This window comes from Thunnus maccoyii, chromosome 11, assembly GCF_910596095.1.
Source record: "Thunnus maccoyii chromosome 11, fThuMac1.1, whole genome shotgun sequence".
NCBI classification, from domain to species: Eukaryota; Metazoa; Chordata; class Actinopteri; order Scombriformes; family Scombridae; genus Thunnus; species Thunnus maccoyii.
Genome location: NC_056543.1, coordinates 26,526,918 through 26,552,789, shown reverse-complemented (window position 1 = coordinate 26,552,789; position 25,872 = coordinate 26,526,918). Strand labels below are relative to the sequence as shown.

Below are 25,872 nucleotides of genomic sequence, written 5' to 3'. Positions count from 1 at the left end.
GGCAAACAAAATCACATACCATTTGTGTTAACTTGAAGTTCACAAAAATACCAAACATATAAACAACACTATAAACAAGACAGACTTATAAAACGCATTTCATTGTGTTTATGGAGGCTATTTGCCAGACGGAAAAGCAACTGCACTGTCTTTGCCAACATTTGAAAGTTTTGAAGATAAAATAAAAAGTTTCCTAAATATAATCTTTTTAATCTGTCAAGTCACTGGAATTTAGGGCTGCAACTAACAATTATTTTCATTATCAATTAATCTGCCAATTATTCTCGATTATTCATTTTTGTACTTTTTTTGTACAACCAAACGGTCCAAAACACAAAGTTAAGTCAGTTTACTATCATGTGTGACAAAGAAAAGCATCGAATTTTCACATTTGAGAAGCAAAAAAATATGTGTTTCTGTATATTATTGTTTGTAGTGATGTGTGATTGTTATCTGACTAGAAACCAGTTACAAAATTTTCTTTTCGTGTAGAGCTTTCCTGAGCTCTGCTCTTGGAACAGAAAACCAAAGACTTCTCTGAAAATGTAACTGATATTTTTACCTGCTGAATCATTTTTTTTCAGTTTGTACCTGCAGAGAGAAAATACTAGCTGAGTTTATAACAGCCTTTCAAAAGTATGAAAAGGAAAAAAAATCAGGATAAAAACATCTGAATTGTACAGCACACCTGTCATGTAAGGTGATTTGTTTAAAACACATTTTAAAAAGTGGTTTAAGTATCACATATTGGTATATCAATGCACATTAAAGTGTTTCATTTTAAAAAAAAGCGCACCCAATGATTCAAATAAAATCTTTTTTTTTTCTGGAGTGTCCTTCCTCAAATCTGGTTGTATGGGTGTGAATCTTCTGTGCAGAATTCTTTGCTCCTACATGATGTTAAAGATTCCCTCCATACATGATTTAGGAAACCTCTGCTCTCAACAATAATTTGTGTCTGACATATTTTTTTCTACAAAAAATGTTACCTCATTAAAAATCCTTAAAATGACATCTACTCCTCCCTCATTGAAAATCTAGAATACATTTGTATATTCATACAAATGTCTCATTTCAAAAGTTTAACTGCTGGACACAAGATGTCTCCTACTTCACTGTAACATCCATTCTCTGTTTGTGCACTGGAGGCTTCAAGTTTCCACATCACACTTGTTTGAGTTGTTCACTGGCCCTCGATTGGCTCCAAACTAGCTGTGATGTCACAAATCATGCAGAAACTTTCCCCATTCGGCAGATAAAATGTGAAACAGCCTTCTAGCATCAATCTCAGAATTTCACTGTGCAGAATGATGTATATGCAAAGATCCAAATGAAGGAACAGGAAGATAAAACACATTGAGTGGAGCAATGTTCATATTAAATGGAAGCCAAACAAAAAGTTTAAAAATGTAATTGCGCTTTAAAAATATCAGTTCTGTCTTTTATTGAAGTATTTAAAACCACAAACAATGAAGTGCAGACCATCGATTAGTCTGTTTCATGACATTAAAAATGTAAGAAGACATTAAGGTGAGATGACAGAAATGTTTAACAAGCTAAGAAACCCTACAAAATATACAAAAGCACAGAAACTGTAAACAGCCTAAAAACAGGCACATGGAGGAATGAAGTGACATGAGAGAAAGGGTATGTAGAAAATTCAAAGTTGTCAACTGCATGTGGAGGAAAAAAAAAAAATGTAATTTTTCTTCTACATACGTTCGTCTTACATCAGTCCTTTATTACAAAGTCTATACAGGACAGTAGGAAAATACCATCCCTGTCCAACCATCACTACTAAAAAAAATAAAATAAAACCAAACTTGATTTCTTCTTCTGACAGCTTAAAAAGTGTAACTGTGCTTCCCTTTGAGTGTTTCTAAAAATATGCTACATTACAGCTGAAGCTAGAAATAAAAATACAGCTGTTAGCATTTATTTTAACATACTTGAAGCAGAGAAAAAGGGGGAAGCCATACCCAGTTAAAAGCATAAAATCCTCCTTTGTAAAATCTGTTGATTTTACTTGAGCAATGATACATTGTTGCAGATTCTGTCTCAATAAATCCAAAAGTCTGGTCTTTTTCTGTGCCTTTTTATGCCCGTGCTGCTGTCTCTTCCAGCAGAAGCAGTAGTCTCTTCAGGGTTTGCTATTTGTCTGGCAGGCTCGTGTCTGCAGCTCCACCACCACGCGCCTCATCATGCCTCCTAACTGATCGTGCATCTGAACGAGCTGCTGTGGTGAGCAGCGACTGAGTTCTAGTGGCGACATCCTGCAGGTCAGGACTTCAACTTCTGACAGCAGTCCTTCAGGTCGCTGCTCTGCAGCCAGTGAGTCAAGTGTCAGATTCCCGGAGCGGTCCTCCTCCGGCCTCCCCTCTACAGGAACGGGCTCGTCCACCAGCTCTGTGGCTACAGAGAGAAAAATGCCATTGTTTACATACTTAAAGGAATAGTTTGACATTGTGGAAAACATGAGTATGCTCTTTCTGGTGGATAGATGAGACTGATACCACTTTCATGGCTGTAAAGTAAATATGAGGTTATTGTCAGCAGCCGGTTAGCTTAGCATAAAAGCAGGAAACAGTGTGGCTCTGTCCAAAGATAAAATCTGCCTACTTTCTCACTAACATGTAATATCTCATTTTTTAATCCATACAAAAAAACCAAAGTGAGAAAAATAGTCATTTGACTTTTTACTGGAGGTTCATGACTGAAAGCAGTTGCTGGGCAACCAGCGGAGACTCAAGGAAGTTACTGCTCCCAGCCACATAAATAGTCCAGCACATAAAGCACAAATGTAGCTTTTAAACATCAGTTTTTGTACCGATTAAACAAACAAGATATTATGTGTTAATTAGTGAGCTTCAGAGGTGCTGGTAGGTTTTTATTTTTTTACCTTCAGACAGAGCCATGCTAGCCATTTACCCCTGTTTACAGTCTTTGTGCTAAGCTAACAGGCTATAGCTTAGAGAGTAGATGTAGAGTGGTAGCAATCTCATGTAATTTCTAACAAAAAGCAACTAAGCATACATCCCAAAATGTCGAATTACTGCTTTAATCATAGAGTGAGATGTAGATTTAGACAATACCCAGGATAACAACTGTATTTCAGGATTAATTTCTAATTTGAACAGCATATAACCTCAGTGACACTGATTTTAATGGATTTTTTGTCACCTTTGGAAAAAAAAGTTCAACTGGCAAATGGAGAGAGTGACCATCTTAACATACAAAAGTTATTTCACACACACACACACACACACACACACCTAGTGTCTCGCCTGAGGTCTTATCCTCCTCATCCTGGTTATGAGGAGCACTCGTCTCCTCCAGTTCTGAGGTCATCATCTCCATTTCATCAAAACTCTTCAACTCGTCACCACCTCGACCTTTACGCTAGAAGAGAATCATTCGCGTCAATACAAATAAAAATTTGCTTTTATTTATTTTTTGGGGGGAAAAAAAAATAATCTTTTTTAAAGTTATCTCTGGAATACCTGTTGTTCATAGATTTTAAGTGCCTTCTTGACATTGGAGATCTTTGGGGAGCGAATTGGCAGAGTCTTGATTTCACTAGGAGTAAGAGCACTGAGGTCACCGACTGTTTTGATGTTTCTGGCTCGCACTAGCTGCCCAAAACCACGAGACCTATGAGGGGAAATAACAGAATTTACTAAATAAAAAGATTTGTTTTCATTTTGGCTTGACATTGATGCAAAAACAAGTAATATTTGAATACAGAAGATCAGTTGTAGTTTATGATGCGTTTTCTTTCTTTGGCAGATGCTGCACTGTACTCACCACATGTTGGAGGATATCTGAGACAGCACAGCTTCTACAGGTGCAGAGCAGCCAACAAGGGCAGGGTAGATACAGTCTTTGGAGACAGGTCGAGGCTCCTGGCTCATTTCAGAAATCTGGGGGGTGGGGTAGTAATAGAGTTGGATCTACCATTAACACTGAGAGCCTCTAACTGTGAAGCGAACTGTAAGGTTGCATTAATCAGTACTTTTAAATTAAAAAATGAATTAAATAATTCTGTTTATATAAAATTGTGGCATTTCTCCATTCATGGTAGGCACAGCTGAGATTGACAGTAAAATGACAATAGCTGGTCCACCTTAAATGAGCCTGGTCAGGTTAGGCTAACCCATTGTTGCTAAATTCGGGGCTAACCCCCTCCACTTTTCCAGTAGTTGGGGAAACAACAGACAAGACTTTTCTTGGTCTTGAGAAGCTGCATCATTTATTAACTGACCTATCCAGCACGTTAGTAATTAGCTTATAAATAAAGTCAAATATCCAGTGGCTAAAGAGTCAGAACTAGACAAGAACTATAACGTGATGACAATACCGAATGTTCATTTCTTATTCATGTACGTACCAGGCATTTCTTGGAGCTCTTGTAACCTGGACTGTGCAGATTTCTGGGACTCAGGATCAGCAGGCCCTTTGTTGGAGTTGTGACATACTAGAATAAGGAGCAGAAGGTCGTGGTATCAGTTCAACAATGGATCATTTGCTAAAAAAAGTTAGGTTCATGTGGATCTGAAATATAGCAATTAAGAACCATGATGACCTCATTCATACCTTGGGCTGTGGGATGCTGCTAATTTTGGATCTTCTGGGGGAGCTGGTTCTGATGGCCGGGCTGCGACGATCAATGTCATCTGCAGTTTCCTGCTGTTGGATCGGATTAGCAAAAGACACACGCCGGGACTGCAAAGTTGGAGAAAATAAATTTACTTAGTTCAGGTTTGTACAGTGAAACCTGTGTATTTGAAAAGCATTTTGACAAAGTATGTTACACTTCACTTACCTTGATAAGAGGTGAGGGAGTCTCCTCTTCTAGTGGTCTTTTCTGGCCCTTTTTAAGAATACTAGTTGAAGGGGAAGCTGAGGGAGACCAGGTTCCTCTGGTCCTGCCACTGCAGGGGCTTTGGCCAACATCTGCCCCCATCACAGCCTCCAGGTCCTTCTGCTTCGCTGGAGATTCCTGAACATCATCTTTGGTCGTCGATTCTGAAGTGACTGAAGCGTCACAAACATCACTCAGAGCAGCATCTAAATTTGCGACTGGATCATTCTCAGTGTTGGGAGTCTGGGTTTTCTCTTCATCCTGACACTCCATAACCTGGGTTTTGATGTCGTCAATGTTGTCCTGCAGAGGTGTGACCTCTTCACCAGCACTGGCCTCTGTGAGCTTGTTTATTGATTTGTCTTCTTTGATGAAAACAGACTCTTCCTCCTCTTTTGAAGGCTCATCAATGACATTTAGACACTCCTCCTGGTTTTGTCCAGAAGAGGTACTGTGAGTGTCCTCCACTGGGACAACTGGATGTTCTTGGTGGTCTGGATCCAAATCCTTCTCGTTTTCTGTAACCACATCACCAGGCTCTGCCACTTCAGCCACCGTCTCCTGTGAAGACTCTGAGACCTGCAGTTCCTCTGTTGTCTCATCAGAGGGTGCAGGTGTGTCCACAGCAGACAAATCAGAAGGGCCACAGGGTAAGTCTTCCTGAATCTGTTTAGTACTGATCCCAACTGATTCAAGTATTTCAGCCGATTGAGAGTCCCCCATGTCACTTTCTTGTGATGTATGATCAGCATTCGTTTCATCCTTCTTGCAAGGTGACACACTGTTCTCCTTTGCATTGTCAGTCTCAGTTTTCTCCAGGACAACAGGCTCCAAGGCTACAGTAGCATAAGCCTCCACCTCCATATGTCCTCCTTCATTACTTTGCTCCTCAATGTTACCTGTAACCTGGAGTGATTCAGAACCCTGCAAATCATGGCTCTTTTGTGAATCCTCCAGATCTGTTATATTAGTCGTTTCTATGCTTTGTGGGTCTACCTTTTGACAAATATCTGAATCACCCTTAGCAATATCACCACCAATTCTGTCTTTGAGTTCAATAGTGAGAGGACTTGCAAGAGACCGTGCTCGAGGTTTCCTCCCTCTCTTTTTGGGCATGGAGGAATTCTCTCTGCCCTCCAAGGATTCAGACTCTGAAAACTCCATACTGGCTGCCAATGCTTGAGAAGATCTTCGTCTTGAATATCTACCCCGGCCTTGAGAGGACTCGCTTGATCCTGAATTATCTAATGACTGAGAGCTCTCGGGAGTTGAGCTAGGACTTGACTTAGAATGTTCTTCTTGTAACTTGCTCCTTCTGGTCCTACCTCCAATACTAGCCTCTGCCTGACTGACAGCTGACACCATTGTCTGAGAATTAGATCTACTTTGCCTTCGGGATGAATTGCTTGTGTCTTCCGACTCTGCTGCCTCAGATGATGCCTTACTTCTTCTTGATCTACGCTGAGACTGGCTATCAGAAGACAAAGGTGTGATCACTTGAGAGTCCTCTTGACTAAGGTTGTCATCTGTACCTTCTATCGTCTTGTGTTGGTCTTTGACCACATCCTCTGATTCATTCACCAACTGGCTTGTAGTGCTTGTTCTATCTTCAGACTCTCCATTAGTTGGAGAAGAGGCAATTACCTGAGAATCTACCTTTTCCTTTTTGGTCTGTTCCACAAGCTTTAATTCTTGGGATTGGCCATCAGTTTGAGGAGAGGTGATCATTTGAGAATCTTTCTTTGACTCATCTTCATCCTTTTTGGACTGTTCAACAAGCTCAAGCTCAGGGGTGGCAGTTTGGCTAGACTCTGTCTCAGGTAAATCCTTTTTCTCCAATGATTTGCGCGGACGACTGTGCCTTCCCTGTGACTGGCTTTCATAATCAGATTGTGTGTCTGACTGTATGTCAGTTTGGCTGGACTCTTGATCTCTGGCGCTTCTCCTTTTGTGTTCAGGTTTAGCAAGGAACTCCTCTGAATTGCTGTACAGTCTTATCTTCCTGTGTGATCTACCTTGAGAGTTAGTTTGACTTGACTTGCTCATGTCCCTCTGAGCCCTTGTTCGTATTCTGCTGTTCTCCTCCTCGGCAGCCTGCTTACTTCTCGTGTTTGGTCTGCCTTGTAGTGTGCTTGACCCTTTATTTTCCTCTCCAGAACGTCTCCTTTTGAGATGAATGTATTTCTCTTCTCGTTCCTCTGGATCCTCTCCAGGCAGCAGAGGTCTGACTCTGTAGCGTCCTGACCGTCTGGGTTCACCTGGAGAAGTCTGAGTCTCAGAGGATTGAGAATCATCCAGACTCTGTAAAGATTCACCTTCCTGGCTTGAGGGTTTCATTTCCTCTAATGTGGAAGCCTTTTCTGTACTCTCCTTGACCTCTGCTTCAGTCTGGGTGTCTGGGATAACATCTTCATCCTCTGTTGGATCACTTGGCAGTCTCTCAATCAGCCTTACAGGCTCACTTTTCTTCCCAGAATCTACTCTGGGCCTTCGAGGGGACTCTTGGATATTGTTCACAGGACACTGCGAGTTCATTTGTCCTGTCTGTGAAGAGTGGCAGTCCTGAGACTTTGGGCCAGTGGCTGTCTGGGAAGCCTGAGGGGAGGATGTCTTGGTGCTGTCACTGTGTTCTTGGCTATTGGAGGTCTTTATGAGGGGACCTGTGAATGTGGATGCAGTGTTGGGACTGGCAGGCTTTCCCTCAGCGTACTTCTCCAAAGTAATAAAGGACTGGCGGCGGCTGCAGGGTTTCTGAGGAGTTCCTGAGATCAAATCTGAAGAGCCAGAGATGTTGGGACTGGTGCCTTCTTTAGCATTTGTGTCCATGTCTTCTGTTCCTACATCACTCTTGGTGTCCTCCATGGAAACATCTGCTGATTGGGGTATCATCTCCTCCTGCTTGTGGTTTTCTGTCTCATTCTCCACTGCCATGGGGCTCACATAGTCTTGAGTCTCTCTTGTTTGAACTTCTGCTTCTTCCTCATTTGCCACAGCTTCCTGAGAAACCTAAAAGAAACCAAATGCAAGTGACTGAATTAGTTAGAGCATCTCTGTTTGCCCTTTTCAGTTATAGTGATGATGAAAACATGATTTCTATTTTCTCTGACCAGTTACTAGTCTCAAATGCCACTGAAATCCTCATGGGCGTGTACTAATGTAAATGTTTCAGCACCCCAAACCTTGTCAATCATTAAAAAAAAAGTAGATTACTTTATCAATGGTGACTGGTGTTAAAATACAATTAAAATAATATTTCAGGGTGAGAAAAATAATAAAGCAATATATTATGATATGGTCTCTTGAGATATCAATACACTAGCACCACAGTCTGTTAAGTAATAATAAGGCATAGATGTTTCGTTTGCTGTAGACATTTGCAGTCTGAACTGTTTCACTCCATCTCGACCTTGATATCTTTTCATTAAATAGGTACCATCATGTCAGTGATGATAAACCATGAAGCTCAATAAAAATGCTTGAGAGACCATAAAGATTTAATTTTTCGTTTTGCTTTGGGATTCATTTAAATGCCTCTACGGGAGCATCATAAAAGCATGTTATGCTTGATAATTTATTGTTTTTCCATGTATTGTAAGAATAAATGGGAGCTACTGAAACTGATTACAGGAAATTGCGTAATTTTCTCCCCCCATCTGATGACGATACCTTCTGGACGCCTTGTGGGATTTTCAACTGGAAGAGAGCCTGGAGCAGATCCAGAACATATTGGAGAAATTACATATCTGGCCTGGGAACAGCTCAAAATGCCCCAGGAAAAGCTGGAGGGTGTGGATGGGGAGAAAAATGTTTGGGCCATCATGCTTACTCTAATGCAACCTCAACCAGTACTCCAATAAGCAATGGAAAATCAATAGATTGTTGATTTGATTTCTGCTCTTTTAAAAAGTATTTTGCCATCTTTCTTCTTTCTTTTACTGGATTTTGATAGTGTCATATTGTGATATATTGTTATGAGACATCACTATCTATCACTGCCTCAATTAATGCTTCAGATTTCTGTAGTAACGCTTTTTGACCTGGAGACAATGCCATATGGGGCATGTTTGCTGTAAAGTGCTGCGAGAAATGTGCAAGGAGCTTTTTTTATTCATATTGTTCTGGCAGTATTAGAAAAAACAGGACAAAACAGGCCCCCAGTGGAGTCTTTCCTGCCAGTGCTAATTTTTTCCCTTATGTTAGTGTGTTAGTGTGTTTCATTACCTTGCCTGGAGCCTCCTTGGCAACCATGTCATCTTGTTCAGTTGGCAGTTTGCCCCTGTGGGAAAAATGGTTTCGTCTATGAATACTGCTTTATGGGAGAGTGGGGATTTATTTTGATTTTGGTAGCAGATGCTTTGAACTTACATTGAATCTTCTTGGCTCTGTGTATACTGGCTGAATACCGTGGTATCCAGAGAAGCATCAAGGTTGTTGTACATAGCAGGGATGTCAACCCTAAAAAAAAAAAAGAAAAAAAAAAAGAGCTATACAAAAGACCAACCACTCAGACACTTCAAATATAAAAACACACTGCTGACACTTCAAATGTAAAAACACACTGCTGATAGACAAACAGCCAAAGGGACAAATCTGACCTTTTAGTCCTCTTCATCTCCTTCTGGTGCTCTGTCAAAACTCTCTCCTTTGTCTCAGGAGGAATGAAGACAAAGTCAATAGAGGCCTCTTCCTCCAAAACTTCTCTGCGGGGAGGCTTGGGAGAGCCAAAGTCCAGCTTTGTCTGCTGAGGAAAAGAAAATGAAAAACAAAAAAAAAAAGTTGTGTAATGGTGGAACAAAAACACTCAGTCGTTTGTTTGGGAGGGATACACTTGCGGATTTTTATGACATCTAGCTCTTTTCCAATGGAGGTTAAATGCCTTTATTGTATGCTGCTTTGGACAAAAACACCAAATGAATGTGATGGTAAAGTTAATTTGGCCCTTATCCAATCCTTTAATATTGGGTATCTGCTGTTACCAAGCAATGCTGATTAAATATGTACCTGACACACTGAAACAACAATAGGTGTAGCCTCCTGACTTTGGCACACATTTTTCACAAGCTATTTAATCAAAATATGAAGGTCCTGGTTCAGAACTATTGAGCTGATATTAAATTATTCGTATGATATGAATGAAAGTTCAAGTGGGAGAAAGTGACTCTTGAAATTGACGTGACACAATCTTCTGGAGAGAAGACATATCATCCTTTGGGCGTTGTTGGAAATAGAGAAACACCAAGATCACTCACAATTGAACAGCAGTGTTACAGATGAAGGTTCTTCCCTCACAAATGACCAGTTGGCTGATTACAGACACTAAGGGTGGAAATCTTTGGGCATCTCATTCGATTCAGAATCTACTCAAAATTGATTCTCTCTTTGACAATAAGAAAGAGGGTTAAGAGTTGGAGTTTAGCGAACCTGTGTATTTTGCCAACCAGAAAGTCAGAATTCAGAGTCACTCAGACCATTTGCATATAAGTGACATGTTGCACTGTAGGCTGCTGTAAAGGAGAGCAGCACTGCAACACTGCCAGACTGAACAGTGAAGTACAGCAAAGAAAGGATCAACATTTGATCTGCTTTATTTTAGCAGATACCAATCCTTAAGATTGACTTGGAATATCTTTAGATAACGTTTTTTTTAATTTTTAAATGCTTTCTCTTAGTTCCCTATTAAACACTACATCTGTTATTTTTCTTGAAAATGGAGCGCAGACAAAACATTCATGTTATCACTTGTGTGTAGGATTGTGCCAGCCATGTTCAAACATTTGATATTTTCATTACCATTCTTGTAGTGTTCAAATGCCTCAATTTGTCTGATGCTGTCAAGACATTAAAAAATTTAGATTAGACTTAGGTTTAGTCTTACAGAAACCGGCTTTAAGGTCTTTGTGGACCTCCTGTCCTTCAGCTCAGCAGCCTTTCCCAGCAGCGAGTCCCTCTTCCCCACAGAAGGAACTGACATCCCGCTGAGCTTGGTCTCCAACTGGGAACTCTCGTTCTGAAGACACAAACAAGATCAGCCACAGATAAGAAAAACGACAGAACAGTGAATTACGTTGAAATCACAAAACCAAAAAACGTTAGAGGTGTTAAGGGCAACTCACTGAATACGGCCCACTGAGCTCATCAGGAACACTGATAACTTCAAAGCCAGGAAGAATGATTGGAGTCTTGTGCTTTACTTGACTCAGTATTGGTCTGTGTAAAGAGAAATTACAAAATTGATAAATTGTTGTAAGCTCAACTATGCAGATCTGTCAAAAAGAAATGTAAACATGTATGAATACTTATACATGTGGCCTTTTCATCTGGGTCAAAATGTGAATGCAGCATTAAATATGACCTGAAGATTTTCACCTGAGCTCCTCTGGATAAGTGAGGCTGACTGAGTTGGCGAAGGTGGAGTTCCAGAAGTGGGCGACTGACGTGCGGAGCTGCTTGTTCTTGTGTGGAAATACCACGCAAAGCAGAGGAGACAGCAGAGCCAGGAGTTCATCATTGTAGGCCAAAGTAGAGCTGCTCTGCAGGCAGCCGAGAACCTCACCGAGAAGCTTCTCCAACTGCAGGAGGCAGAGGGGAAATAAAGCAAACAGTTATTTAAAAAATAAAAAATAATTGGACAAGAAACAGTCATCAGTTTCATTCAAGGCCTAATTGCCATTATTATTGCCATCATTGTCTTATTAAAGTTCCAGGGTTTGTAAAGACTGTACCCATTTGATAAAGAACCCACCTTTGCCAGAATCTGCGAGGTGAATTTTGGTGACTCACTGGCTGCCTGTTCGTAGAAGACAGTGAGAGGCTGAATCAGAGAAGTCAGCACCTCCTGGACAGCGTTGGCAAGGACCAGGTTTGTGAAGAGGGCAGACAGGATGGAGACCAGGGCCACTCCTGTGCCCTCAGCGGAAGCCTCAGGGTCCTTCAAATACACATCTAGACATTGTACCAGCAGGGACTGGAAGGTGGACAAGTTCCCCAGAGCTTTATTTCTCTTTCTTGTCCAGATTACTGGAGTGTGAGGAGCTGGAGGAAAGAAAAAAGAAAACAAAAATTCACACAGGGGACTTGATTTAAATCAATAAAGTGTGTATTATACTAAGCTAAGGTTAGCTCAAGTTTCCTTACACTTCAGTTTTTGCTGAAATAGAGGTGTGTACGGAGAGAAGTCCACACACTCCACCATGACTTGGAGGATACTGGCAACAGCGTTTAATGTCGACGGAACCTGGGGGATCAAATAAGGGTTCTTTTCAAAACAAATAAAACCAAAACTTCAATACTATTGAGTGTATTAAGTGTAACTGATCTTTACAAATATTTATAATATACACATTTCTGCAGTCATGCTAAAATATCAGGGTTTTTATTTTGTCATTTTTCATTCATTCATTTAGACATAAAATACATCCTGACTTCCAGACGTGAACTAAATTGTGGGAACAATATTCCTGGTGTTGGCACAAGAGTGACTTAAACTTGTGGGTGAATCATTTTAGGTTTAAAAGCGAAATGCAAAAACATACAAAAAATTACAAATCATGTTTTCCCGTTATGACAAACAGCTGAGCAGCTGGGCTTATTAATCCTTGCAGGTATATTTTTATTCTTTCGCATCCTCTCCCACATAATTGCTGAATTTTTCCAGGTTGGCAGCTTTTAAATAGAGTACTTTTTGTGAAATGGCCAACATTGTATTACATATTTGCTTGGGTGCTTACTTATTGTGGTTTTAACATGATGCTAATTCTACTCACCATTAGGGCATCTTTGTCCATTGCGGCGGCCATCTTTGCACAGAACTCCTCGCAGCAGATGTTTTCCTCAGCTGTGACCACCAGCGCTGAGCAGCGGGCAAACACCTTGTACAGCTTGGACCACGTGGACAGCATTGACTTCTGGGATGCCTGAAAAAAAGAAATCAGAGTCAGACCATTCCCAGCGGACAAACTGAAAACAGGATGTTGGACCGGTTGGGCCACTTTATGGTGTAAACTGAACGTATGATGATCAAGTAATTTAAGCTTAAGATATACAGACCTGCTGTAGAGGTGTACCACGTAGTAGATGTGTGACTGGGAACAACAGGGCAGAGTGCATCGCACTGAAATTGTGCTCCAGGGCGTCACCTTGGTTGACTTCATTAGACTGTAAAAAGCAAAGATTTAGAATATTTCTGTGTGAGATCAAATTCATTTAGTGTTTTCCTGCCATCATAACAGCTTCATGTGCTACAGTAATATTTTTACCATAAAAAAATCACTTATGTAATTGTAATTATTGTAATGTTTCTACTTCAAATCAGGTAAAAACACAGGTTACCAGTCAAATGTAAATGCCAAAACGATCACCACCATCACCAAGTTTTGTTTCTGTGTGAGTCAGTTACACTCCAGCGTCTGCTGATACTGAATCCTGATTCACTGTTTAGATATTCTTGGATAATACAGCTGTTTTATAACATCATGACTCTGCATTAACAGATTACCTGCATCACGGCTTTTAATGGTTTACTTTTGTGTTTTGTAAAATATCTGTGGAGATAAGAGTGTCACTGTCCATCTGGTGCGGCAGGAAGGTTTGAACAGGATTTGTTCATTGTTTTGTTTTTTTCCTGTAACATGATGCAGCAAATGCAGTTTTTAAACCAACAGCGGAATTTTATAGATGTGAATAAACTGCAAACTATTACTACAGACAGAAAAATGATTCTAGAGCATCTCCGCTCACTGCTTTTTTTTTTTTTTTTTGCTATTTTATCAATTTTTCGGGATTTCTGTTGCCCACACCGGTGTGTTAAAAAAATGGTTCAATTGGCCAAGATAATAAACTTGCAGATCAAGGTGGCACGGACTAAAATCCAGATTAAAATTTGAGATATTAAATAAGCATCCCTAAACCAGATTTTGTCCTCTACTTCTTATTGACACAGTGAAACTAACTCTGTCATCTAGAAATTACATGACAACAACACTGATCATCGGTTCTGTTTGGCTACCCCACTCCTATGAGTTTCACTGCCATTGCTTCTCTACGTACCTGTGTGATGGTGTCGGTGAGCGGGCTGACCATCACGCTCCACATCCTCCACAGCTGCTCCTTGTTCTGCAGAGACGCAGCGCTGTGGCTGATGGCACCCAGCACCGCCTCCCCAAACGCCAGAGGGGAAGTGGGACCCGACAAGCCACAGCCTACCAGTGTTTGAAGGCACTGAAAAAACCTGCAGACACAAACGCATTTATTGAATAATATAAGATATAAAGCATGTTATAAATTCATAAATCAAGCATTGATATAGCTTAAAGATGTATTAGGTTGGTTATTATTTTTTAGGGCTGAGATGTGAGGAGGAAAAAAAATTATTACTCTACTCAGTTCATTTAGTGTAATAGTACAAGGGTTATATTTAACATCAGTTATTGTCAAAAATAATTGTGATTGAAAAGTGGTACCTACTGGGCTAAAATCTATCATAATTATGACAAAAATCTGCTGCAAGCAACAATAAGGCTCTAGTCTTGCAATTTAGTGAAAAATTGATCAAGTATTTATCAAACTGTGAATGCCACATTAGTGGGCTGTTGAAAAGGACTTTTCTCTGACATGGTAACCAAAGCATCATGTTCACAACTCTTCATTACATGCACAAAATATTCAGATTTTGCCCTTATTCTGAAAGAGACAATATTCCTACTAAGCTGTTTACATGGCTAATGATAATGAATATTCCACTAATATTCCCGTTTACATGCAGAGAGTTTCACTTTCAGGGTTCAGCACATCCAGTACCGAGGCTGTCCCATGATGTTTAGGCTACTACACTGCTGAGTGTTCTTGGTGCATCACACCCACTCAAACATAGTCACTGACTTGTAATAAGTCAGTGAACAACCTTTACAGACTAAAACTAAAAGGCAACTGAACTGGATTTTTTTTTTTTGCTTTGGTCTGGACTAAGAGAACAAAACTACAGATGTGAACAACTGACAATTAATGAATAAATAATCAGTCCCACCTCTCATCCTCTATATATGCTGAGAGCATGCTGCTTTTGTAGAGGAGAAGAATGAGGAACAGAGCCGGTGTTCCCTGGGAAAAAGGAAAACAAAGGTTTTCATCATCTTTGAGAGCATTTGCGCGAAAGCTGTTTAACAAAATATGTGATGTGAACTGTAGATCCAGAGGCACTCACGTTTAGTACATCCATCTTGCCCACTTGGTAGGAGGCAGAGCCGAGGACTCTGTGGGGAATGCCTTTCACTGTGGCTTCAAACAGAACCTGAAGTACAAACAGACATCTGTGTTTAAGCAGTTTCATCTACAAAACCTTCTAACTGTTAAAATACACAATACACTTCAATCACAGTCAGCTGAGAGAGGCTGAGAGGAGTCACTGTGATGGGAAATGTAACCCAATCATTTTTTAAATGCTGGTATTTAAAATTGAGCATAAAGAAAGAAAAGTACTTCTGAGAGACATGTTGTGAAATGATTCCAACTACAAGAATAAATTACAGACCTGCAAAGTTTAACACTACCTCTTACTAATACCATAAAATACTTGCACTAAAGTTTTATCATTACACATACACAATATTTTTGAAGATCCCAACCATCTATTTTTTGTTTGTACAAAGTTTTTGTTTTTCACACACAAAATGACAATAATAAACAAAAAATGTATATAAAAGTCATATGTGGAGCAACAAATGAATGAACAAAATTAGCAGAATTGAACTGTGCAGATGTTTAAACTGTCTTACCAGGACTTTGTCTGCAGGCAGAGCTTCTGAGGTGACGATGCTCTGCAGAGCCTGAAGCATCAGCGTCAGTACTTCACAGCCCTGACGATCCTTCTTACTGCCTACTGACAGCCAGGGATGTCAACACAAATGACTTTCAAAACCCCATCAGCAGAATGCCAAAAGCAAACACATTCTTACAGAGGCTAAAACTTAAGAGAGTTGGTAGAGAGAAAATTTGTTTAAGACTTTGAGAGCTGGAAATGTGTCTGATAAAGAAGAAGAGAGTCATCATTGGGGACACACCCCTCAGTGTTTTTTTCTCTTCACAGCGATCCAGACCGAAAGTTTCTGAACGCTCTGACTTAAACTGATGACAGTGAGAGTGGGCCGGCAGGAGACGAGGACGAGGTCTCGCTAGTCCTCCTCCCGACTGACAGAGTCCAGACCCAATCAGAGTGCTCTATGTGGAGCTACTGGGTGGGACCCACAACTTTAAGAGCCCACCCTGCTGAGCAGCAGCCACAATCACATTTGAAAGAGCAGTTTAAAAAGACGTTGGCATAAAGCAGACCACTTAAGTATTCATTTCATATCTGGAAATTACTGGCAAGTTATCATGATTCATCTCATCAGTTCTGCAACAAAACATTCATTATTGGCGCAAGAAAAGCCACAAGGCACGCTAATAAATGAACAAATATTCTGCAAATCTCATCAACTTTTTTTTTTTTTTTTTTTTTAAAAAAGGAGCTGGCTACTTGTCAAAGACTACATTTCATTCTCACAGCATGTTTATAAATCACTAAAAACACTCAAACAGGAAGCTATGTTGTGTTTACTGCTCAACAAAAGTATAAAATGCAGACAAATCTAATTAGTAAAAAGGGAGCAGCTTTCTCTGCTAAAGCTGCCTTCTGAAAGTTTTCAAATAAACAGATATTTTTAAAAACATACTGCAGACATTAATGAAGAGCCTGATTCTACAACTACTCTGATTAGATGCGTACAAAGACATCCACAGCTTTTCTTATCATAACAGTGCAGTTTAGCAGCTGGATTGGACAGCAGAGTACAGACAACTGTTTGTAAATTGTTGCAAAGACGGAACACATGAGCCTAGTTTGAGATTAATTTTCTCCAAATGGCATACACCACACAGAATGACTGAACACCTCAGTACTTACCAGACTCAATAGTTAAGTTGACAAAACGAACGAGATTGGTCCATAAGAGAGCCAGAAGGGAATCTGAAGGAAGGTAGAAGAGAGGAAACCATGACTACACCTTGTGTGCATGAGAGCAGGTTGAGGCAGAAAAATCAGTAAATTTCTGTCAATAAACAGAACAGTTTCCATATTTATGGGCCCTGAGCCTTCACAGACAGATGGCCTCCTACAGTTTATCAAGTTTAAAAAAAACTGGCTTAATTCTACTTTGGTAACAATCACTGACAATCAGTGGGATGCTGACGGGAGAAGATGGAGAGAGGATTCAATTTAACCTTTTATAAACTACACGATGAAGTGAAGCTGTGAGGTTTACCTGGGGCGTCTTTGCCGATGCTGGTGATGCCATCTCTGATGTTTGAGATGAGCACAGCAGCATGTTTGGTGAAGGAGGAGGCAGCATTGAGGAATGGGTGGTTCAAGGGCTCTGGAAAGAAAAGAGAATCATGGGAAACATGTTAAATTGTACTATTTATTTATCCACTTAAGATACGCTATGCAACACAAAGGCTGAACTGCTGATGAATAAGAGCCTGACCTGATCATGAGACTGAATTACAATTTTGTTTTTACTTCATCATTCAGTTTGACATTGTGTTCTAGACACAGAGGCCGTGGTAGTGGTTGAATAAAAGCAACGATTTAAGAGCTGCTATTTAAGTCAGCTATCAATCTATACAACTATAAAGCTGCCTCATCCATGCTTGTCACCATTTTTTCTGTCACTTTTTTCAGCCTCTGACAAAAAGATAATGACACCGTTCTTCAGCTTACAAAGCTCTCATTGGCTCGACTGTTTTTCATTCTAGGGAAGCAGCCGTCAATTAGCACAACACGAGACGTATTTGAATTACTGGAAAAAAAAAAAAAAAGTGGACAGCAATTCAGAGGACTGAAACAGGCTATTGAGAACATTTCCTCACTATTTGGGAATGTTTGGATAAAAGTGCTAAACATAAATGCAGCCACTAACTGGCTATTCATGAGTAGTGTTAGACAGACAGAGGAAACACTGTTTTTGTGGCCAGGTTATTTCCATCCTTGCTGTCTCAGTTGTCCGTTTTGAGGGAAACTTTGAAAATGCACGACCACACTGACCATAAGCCACATCTGCACAGCATTTATAACCTGCTGGATGTTTAGCCCGTCACACTGGGGTGGTGCATTTTGTCAACTTAGTCTGTGTGAGTCCATTAAGATGCCAAACCTAAATACAACCCAGTGTGATTGTCTTTGCAGCTTCAGTTGAAGGATGAAGTACAGAAGAACAAATACAAACAGAAGTGACAGAGCAGGTCGACGTAAATGTACGGTATGAATTGCAGCGTTATGGACGACAGGGTAACGTGTGGCTCTGACTCTCACCAAGACTCAGGATGAGTTTGTGCTTTGCTGCCATGGTAACGACATCTGGTCCCAGAAAATAATGGAGCAACATCTCCAGACCCAGCAGCTGGATGGAGGGGAAGGTGGAGGGGAGCTGGATGCTGGAGTTCAGGCTCATTCGAGTCGTGTTGGCCGGGCTGTTGAAGCCTGGGGTGCCTGCAACAGCTGGAGAATAATACAAAATACATCATCACCACTGCCAGTCTGTGTTACCTGGTCTATTACATCATACAGGGGACTGATATGTCAAAGTGGATGTACAGAAACGTACCAGTCTTGGGTGTGCCAGGTGTTGTAGCACCGTTTTGAGTAACAGAAGAGGAAGGTGATCCAATGGTGCACTGGAGCAGAGGTACAGAAACCTGCAGACACACAAATACTGTTCACTTACACCACAATGTTTTACCCTGCAGTACATCAAGTTAGTGCATCATGTCTAAACTCTACACCTCATGTCATAAACAGGCTTCTCATATCATGATTAGGTTTAATACAATACAGATATATTAAAAAAAAGCTTATGAAACTTATAGTAATTTAACAATTGGAAATAGTTTGTTTTGGGGCAGAGGTTATTGGATCTTACTAAATAAGATCCAATAACCTCTTCATACTGGCTGTATGTCTTCAACCTGTTTGAGCCAGTCATATGAGACTACCAGAGGCGGGAATCTTTGAGAATGTCATGATTTGATTTAATTCTGATTCTTTGGTGTCTGATTACATTCAGACTTGATTCTGGATTAAATGAACAGAAAAGGAGGCACAATTTTCAGTCTCTTGCTCCAGGATACTGTGTGTCAAACCATCCCTGCTGTCCTTATTCCACTGAAATACAACATGAAACATAACTGGCAGATAAAATAAATGGTCCGCAGCCTTTTTATTTTAAAAAGTCAACTGCATTAATTAATCAATTTTGAAAGCATCTTACAGTCTCCTGCCTGTATGATAACAAAATGAGGGGGAGGAGGAGGAGTGCTCCACTTTATTGTTATTAACGTCATGTCTCCTGCAGTGCAGAGCAGCCTCTCTGCTGCACTGTTAGCTCCGGGGAAAGACATCACTGTCTAAGACACTGAGTGGCTGCAGGGTTTTTGAGGTGAAAGTTGGTTTAAGTTGTTGAATGCTGCAGTGTGTGTTGGTCAGCCGGTGACGTTTGTTACTGCTGATTGTTGCACCGCTCAATTAACATTAGTCTCTGAGTGACGGTGGAGAAAGTTCATAATATAATTCACGTTTGCCTCGCAAAAGGTAATTATTTAATCATTAAATCAAAACATGCTTACAACCGCTGCCTTTTGTGAAGATAACTCTAGCGTGTGCGTGATGTAGACTGTCCAGGTGCTACACTGTCCTCACAGCTGAGTTCCGCCTTTTTCATTCCGTCAACGTCACGTTATAACTAACATTTAGAAAATCAATCTGACATTTGCAAATCAATGCAGAATCATCAACATCCACATTGCAATGCATCTAAGAATCAATTTCTCCTCTACCCCTACAGACTACTGTCACAGGTTATTCCTTCTTTGTCACCACTGACAAAAGTTTCCAGACTGCTCAACAGTAAAATTACACAGAATTCCAAAAGTAACAAACAGTCCTCTCTGCACACTTGCCCACTTGTGTGCAAACAGGATTTATACAAATAACCACTGAGCTATAAAAAGACATCACATAGATTTAAATGCTTGTCTTACATTTATGGTCACTATTCAGATGCCACTGCCTTACTTTCTTTAAGCTGCTCTCTGACTACATTGAATAAGTACAACTAAATATAAACAAATGTCTTGATTTGCATAACAATAAAAAAAACTTTACTGAAGAATTTGTCTGTACATGGCAACATGTGAGAAAAAAAAGACATTCTAATGGTTACTACTGTACATCCTTGCATAGATAACTTAGACCTTTTTAAAACTGATTTGAGTCAGCGTTGAACATGCATGGCTACATCAGTGTATTTAGAGTTCACATCCAAACATGCAGCACTTCACAAAACCATTTAAGTTAAAAAACGCTCTTCCAAGCATTAAGGGGACAAAACGTTTTGAAAATGATCAAGCCATGAAGTCATGACAGTAAAAGCACCATCGCCTTCAGCCCATAAGATAATAAAGAGACAATGAAGAGATGCGACCGCTGATATACAGCAATCTAGCTGTTGTTTTTTCTGCAAGCTAGTTGGGACAGGCAAGTGAGGGAAGGAGGAGCGTGTCGAACCTGATCAAAGTTGGTTGACAGGTTGGGCCCGAGCTGGACAACCAGGTACCACCAGACCTCCACCTTGGTGAGCAGCAGGGGCTCCGTCCTCACGTTGATGGATATGAGGGGCTGCATCAGGAGCTTCATACGTTTGGCGCTGCACAGGATATCTTCAGGAGTGACACGTAAAAAAAATTAAAACTCTACCGTGATGACTGTGAGGAACTAAATCTAAGAGTTCAACTTGGATCAGCTGCTCACCGGGATTGAGGGCAAAGTTGTCTATCAGGCTCTTCCAGGCAAGGAAGGCAATTTTCTTGATGGTGGGAGAGGAGCTACGGAAACCCAGCTCCTCCAGATGCAGCAGGGAGTTGATGAAAGGACCTCCTTTGTGGAGCAGCTGTGTACAAAACACAACAAGTTTAATATAATTATAATTCATACAATAATTTGCTTCATAAAGGCTTAATAAAACTCCAGCTTTCAGTCTGTCCAATGTGACCAGCTCAAACTAATGCCACTTGCACCTTCAGACCTTTCAGAATTTCACTTCTTCTAAAAGGACAGATCTTAGACCTCTGTTAAGTGAACTGCTTTGCATTTTGAATGGAGTATTTGTCCTAAACCTTGGGAAACCTTGCAGAAAGCACATTGCAGACCAAGTTTTCATTGCCCCATAACGTTGAACAATGAGTCTAGACAGTCCAGTCCAGTTATTTTTCTTGGTCTAAAGTGTGTCTACATTAAAATTAGTAGCAGAACTAAATCTAAGCCAAGAATGTTTCTGATGCGCTTTAAGTTTGTAGTATGTCTAATCTGCCTCTAAACAAAATTCCTCTTCCTTTATGGACAATATTGATTTGTGGAGAAGAGGGGCCACGTTCAGTCACACATTCATGGATTTGTACTGTAGAGACAGAACATGAGGGCAGATATGCTTTACCTTCCCTAGAAGTTTCACAAATAAGGGCCAGAGCTTCAGGACGTTTGTTTCATTCTTGGACATGAAAAGCTTTTGCAGCTCTGGGATCAGTTTCTGTGAAGACAAACATAGAGGCATGTCAGCAGAGGTTTTTTTTTACAGTACAAAACAAAATCAAAAACTGAGCTACTGAAGCCTTGTTACTAAGAAACACACAGGGTTACTCACCGGGGACATTATTGGTTCAATGACAGCAGCCACCTCCGTCTGTTTTTCCAGTAGCAGAGGCATGCCCATCTCCATGGCTGCTGCGGCTCGTAGACGAACCTTGGAGGCGGAGTGCACCACCAGCGGGATGACCAGCTTCGCCCACCGCACCGCTCCACTGCCCATCTGGTTCGGCACATGCTCCAGCATCCTGTAAAGACCAGGAAAAATACGAACCAACTCTTGAAGTCATATCAATATACAGTGGTAAATGACATGTTTATTCAGCATTGACGTCACAATGTACTCATGTGCAGTAGATATGATGCAATCTATACAACGCAATAAGGAAGCCCTAGTTCCTCTGCAATCAGCTAAAAAAAGACGCTACAGAAGTTAAATACTGCTAATTATGACAGATGAAACTTTTTTAGAGGCCTAATCAGTGTTTCAAATTTAAACCCTAAAGCTTGACGATTAAAATTCAAAGCTCAGGTCTGGAATCTTCCATCACTCTAAAACTCATTTACAGATTTTGTTGTGCACAGACAAATACTTGACAACAACTAAAAGCTTGTTTATGTCAGTCATGGCTGTAAATACAGGAGTAAAAGGGTCTAATTAAATCTTATGATGATTTTTCAAATTGAAAAAAATCCTGTTTTGTACCTGGTCAAAGAAAGTTGCAGAACGATCCTTTAATACGGAAAATGAACGCTGTGTGTCAGATTTGTACTATTTTGCGCATTTTTCCAACCACCAAAAACAACGGAGACACATAAGCACATTCATTCCTTCTATCTAACAAACCCCAGCAAAGTTTTAACCATTGTACAACAGATCCGTCTGTTTCCTGTCCTGTTTGCAATTACCAATATTCCCATCAAATAACGAACTAGCATGACCAAATGTTCTTTTACCTGATGACAACATTCAAGGCCTCGTGCTCCATTACAACAGACTGGATGTCCTCTCTGCTCCACACACTCTCCAGCGTGTCCAGTATACACGGCACCTAAGCAGAGGAAACATGGATCAATACAACAACAGCCTGACACCTCTGAAACTACATTATATTACTCCAGATCTAAACCTATACTGATACCAATACTTACTTTTTTGGCGACCACATCTGGAGGAAAACTCTGTTTTGAGATGACCCATAATGCTCTGGTACATGTATTTTTATCTGTCGATTTCACTACCAAGGAGCAAAGTGCTGATAGTATTTCTGCTGCAAAGGTTTCTGGAAAACAAACAGAAGACAGAACAGTCTCAGCAGCGATTTCATAACCATATCATGTAATCCCAACACTTTTAACTCTGAAGGAAAGTTGTGTACCAGGCACTCCAGAGACGACGTGAGAATGATACACACAAAACCCTAAAGCTTGCAAGGCAGCTTGGCTCAGCTCGGCGTTGGGACTGGTTATGTGAGCCTGGAAACGACATGAGACAAAAACCAGATTAGGTATAATACTTCAATATAAAAACAGGACTCTTAATAGTTCTATATGCATTAATGACATACAAGAGACTCACCAAGATGGCTTTACCCAAACGAGAAAAGTGCTTTTCAACTGCAGGGAGAAACTGACGGCCCTCCTCTCCGCTGAGCCGGCTGCAAATAAGAAATCATTTGCCCTCACTCACTTTTCGTTGTAACACAATACCAACAATAACGACTCTCGCAATATATCAAGAGGATGGTGAAGGACCAAGCACTAGTGACCTACTTGGCGATGGTGAGGTAGGCGTCTGTCTGCTCGGACTGTCCAGCAGCACTGTCCTCCAGAGACTCCAGCAGAGGGAGGAAGCTGGAGTTGCTGGGAGGCCCTGCCGTCGCCATCATTATTACTCACCTCCGCAAGGCCTTAAAAAGAGAAGCAGAGAAAGCAGGAGGGAGTCAGGAAAACAGCGATTAGCTATGTTGGGAAACAAAGGACTGGGGGAGTGTAGATAGGAGCTGGTGGGTTGATCCCTGGCTACAGCTGTCCACATGTAGCAGTGTCCTTGAGCAAGACAACAAAATCGCAAATCGCCCTTGATTTGATTGTAAAAATGTAAATTGTTTTGGACAAAAGTGTCTGCTAAAAGAGTAAGAGCAACCTGGACCTCGTTATTGTCAAACAATACACAATTAACCAAATAATTGGTTGACAGAGAATTAATTGGCTAACTGTTTTGAATCTATTTGTTGTTTGAGTCATTTATCAAGCAAAAATCTCTCTGGTCTCAACTTCTCAAATGTGAGAATTTGCTGCATAAACTATACTGTACTATACCATGGCTCCAGTTAAAAACGGAAATAATTGTTGTCGCAAAAGCAGAACAAACAACAAAGACGGATGTTCCACTTCAATTACTAATAGTTCAAACCAAGCCAGAAATCTTGGACTCAAACCTAAATTTTAACATCCACATTAAAGATAATTACATGAGCCGTCCAGACCTCCAGATCTGGGACAGGTATGCTCGCTGACCTCAGGGTCAAAAGAAGCAGTTTTCAGTTTTCATGCTCCACACATCTGGAACAAACTCCCAGAAAACTTGAGGTCTGCTCCACCTCTTTTTAAAATTAAACCAGTCTGGGTCCACTGCGCTGTAACTATCATTCAATTTTATCTTCTCTTGCTTTACAATTTTTTACATCCTGTGTGTCTTTTAGTAAGGCGCAAGACATAAACTTCAAAGAACCATCATACTGAACAGAAATACGGCAGGGTAGAACAGTGGTTCTCAAAACTTTTTCACATCAATAACCCCTAACCTGAAACAAATTAGACCATAGACCCCCATTTGATAAGATTTTGTCCCAAGTTCCCCCATCTAAGATTTTTGCTTTTAGATGTTTTATTACATAAAGTGTATGAGACCCATGACCAAAATAGTGATAATGTGTTGTGATAATTATGGATGGAATTATAGTGGAAATAAATTATTCCCCTTTTGCTGGGAACCCCCCTGAGGAGGCCTGGGGGTCCCCAGATCCCACTTTAAAAAGCAATGGGGTAGAAAATAAATTAGTGGACATACCTCTCTGATTTAAGTCGAGCTGTGTTCACCCTCCACTATATCCAGAGCTGTGAACATGGAGCAGATGAAGACAAAGGTTAAACTCTGCAGATGTGTGTGGACATTAGCTGCCAATGAAAACAGAGTCTCTTGAGTGAAACTTGTCTAAGTTAATGAGTGTGTGTGTGTGCTGCTGAATGCTACCCAAGGCCATGTAGCAACTTCCTCTCGGACACTCAGAGGAACCAAAACAAGTCAGTCAGTGTCCTGCTGTAATTAACAGCTTCGTCACACTGCAACAGCTGTCCTCTAGCATTATTTAGGGAAACATAAAACCCTCTGTACACATGCTGAAGCATACAGGGGAACAACATTAGCCTGCTAATGTTAACTAGCTCTAACAGGTTAGCAGCGCTAGCAGGCTGCATGTCGAGTCTGTAGCTGGCAAAGTTTGATGCACACAGGTGGACAACACTTGCTGAGCTCACACCACGGGGACTTTGCCTCACCTGTCTGCGGAAAGGTGCTTATTTATATTCTACGACAAGCAAAAAAACAAAGCTAACAAACAGATATTTACACTTGCACGTTTGACACACACGCAGCCTCCACCGCTCACCATCAACGCCAACAAAGAGCTCCAGCTGTCTGCCTCAGTGTGTGAAGCGTGTTAGTCTGCACTCCAGCGTGGTATATTTTATATTTTATCTCGCTTCTTCTGCTGCGCCTTGTGCTGTTGCCCCGCGAAATTGCTGGCGCCAAACCACCACGCTGACGTACAAAATTACCTTTGACCCGCATACGTCACACTCAGGACCACCCATTTCACCTTATAAGGTAAACGACCGGCTTCTTCTTCTTTTTCTTCTTTTGGTTTAACAATAAGGGGATAATAAAGTCTATCTATCTATTAAACAGATTTTAATGATATTTTAGTGATCTACAAAGGACTGATGTGACTCACTCATGGATAGCATTAAAGGTCAGTCCTCATGGATTTACAGAAAAAATTGCATTATCACCTCTCCATCACTACGTGTCAAAATGCAGCAGAGTGCAAAGTGATTTCTCCTTTGAGTCTTTGACTTCTATTATGAACTAGAACAACAAAGACAAACTGTACACAAGAAAAAGAAAACTCATGATGTGCAAAGTCTAACAAAATTTTTTTGCCTTTCTGGCAATTATAGTACACTAAGGTAGATGAACATGCAAAAATACCTTTAAAGAACAAAATGCAGTATATAGATGACATTTTCCTCTCAGAATCCCTTTAATTAGGTAAGTCAAGTT

General features: G+C 40.7%; 1 protein-coding gene across 5 annotated transcripts; it reads right to left on the bottom strand.

The window, feature by feature from the left end:
* Positions 1 to 1,419: 1,419 nt before the first annotated feature.
* On the bottom strand, positions 1,420 to 25,363 carry rif1 (replication timing regulatory factor 1). Of its 5 annotated transcripts, none has more exons than XM_042426060.1 (36): positions 25,160 to 25,363; positions 24,601 to 24,647; positions 23,301 to 23,437; positions 23,107 to 23,185; positions 22,907 to 23,003; positions 22,680 to 22,810; positions 22,485 to 22,579; positions 21,586 to 21,775; positions 21,379 to 21,471; positions 20,697 to 20,835; positions 20,454 to 20,605; positions 18,496 to 18,586; positions 18,204 to 18,389; positions 17,155 to 17,265; positions 16,797 to 16,859; positions 15,631 to 15,734; positions 15,060 to 15,146; positions 14,883 to 14,956; positions 13,907 to 14,087; positions 12,908 to 13,015; positions 12,625 to 12,774; positions 11,996 to 12,095; positions 11,604 to 11,893; positions 11,228 to 11,430; positions 10,975 to 11,068; positions 10,737 to 10,868; positions 9,457 to 9,602; positions 9,227 to 9,316; positions 9,083 to 9,137; positions 4,823 to 7,867; positions 4,594 to 4,722; positions 4,388 to 4,474; positions 3,805 to 3,920; positions 3,501 to 3,651; positions 3,273 to 3,399; positions 1,420 to 2,412 (listed from the first exon to the last, which is right to left on the bottom strand). In XM_042426060.1, exons 3-36 carry the CDS (start codon positions 23,414 to 23,416, stop codon positions 2,141 to 2,143), a joined length of 7,284 nt encoding a protein of 2,427 aa, XP_042281994.1. In that variant the 5' UTR covers positions 23,417 to 23,437; positions 24,601 to 24,647; positions 25,160 to 25,363; the 3' UTR covers positions 1,420 to 2,140. The 5 variants fall into 5 exon arrangements, with proteins under 5 accessions (XP_042281994.1, XP_042281993.1, XP_042281995.1 ...); XM_042426059.1 differs by having other exon boundaries at positions 25,199 to 25,363; XM_042426061.1 differs by having other exon boundaries at positions 9,457 to 9,599; positions 25,199 to 25,363.
* Between the last annotated feature and the right edge of the window lie 509 nt (positions 25,364 to 25,872).